General features: G+C 67.9%; 1 protein-coding gene across 2 annotated transcripts in view; it reads right to left on the reverse strand.

Annotated features, from left to right (window-relative positions):
* SRL (sarcalumenin) overlaps positions 1-467 on the reverse strand; it is a 37,530-nt gene that overhangs the window by 14,083 nt on the left and 22,980 nt on the right. Inside the window, exon 2 of one of the 2 annotated variants that reach the window (XM_010840396.1) lies at positions 19-441. The exons of the other annotated variant lie outside the window; for it this stretch is intronic. Coding sequence (XP_010838698.1) covers positions 19-441 — 423 coding nt within the window. The remainder of the gene's footprint in view (positions 1-18; positions 442-467) is intronic. 2 annotated transcript variants of the gene reach the window in all.

Raw genomic sequence — 467 nt, forward strand, 5'->3', positions numbered from 1 at the left:
GGGGGCCCTCCCCGCTCCCAGCCGGTCCCTCCGCCTCCTGTCCTGGGCCCTCTCCGGAGCTGAGCTCCCGCGCCCCTTCCTCCTCCCCGGGCTCCCCCTCCCTTCCTGGGGGAAGGGCGCTCGCTGCTCCCGGCGGGCCCGCATCTTCCGCCCCGGGCCCCGCAGGTTCCCCGGGGGCAGCAGACTCGGAGGCCGAGGCGTTGGAGAGGCTGGCTTCGGGATCGGGATCGGGATCAGAGCTCAGGCCGTCGGCCGCTGTCTTCTCCGAGATCCCATCCTCCCCGCCTTCTGGGGGGTGAAGGAGCGGGCGCGTCTCTCCAGGGGCGGCCTCTGCCCGAAGCGCCCTTTCTTTCTCCTCTAGACTTGCGTCTCCGGCAGAGAAATGATTCTCCAACAAATTGCCAACATCTTCCGTGCCACCCGAAGCGGAAACTTGCAGTTCTAGATGATCAGAACACGAGGGGTAA

Source organism: Bison bison, unplaced genomic scaffold, assembly GCF_000754665.1.
Source record: "Bison bison bison isolate TAMUID 2011002044 unplaced genomic scaffold, Bison_UMD1.0 scf7180017864144, whole genome shotgun sequence".
Lineage (NCBI taxonomy): Eukaryota > Metazoa > Chordata > Mammalia > Artiodactyla > Bovidae > Bison > Bison bison.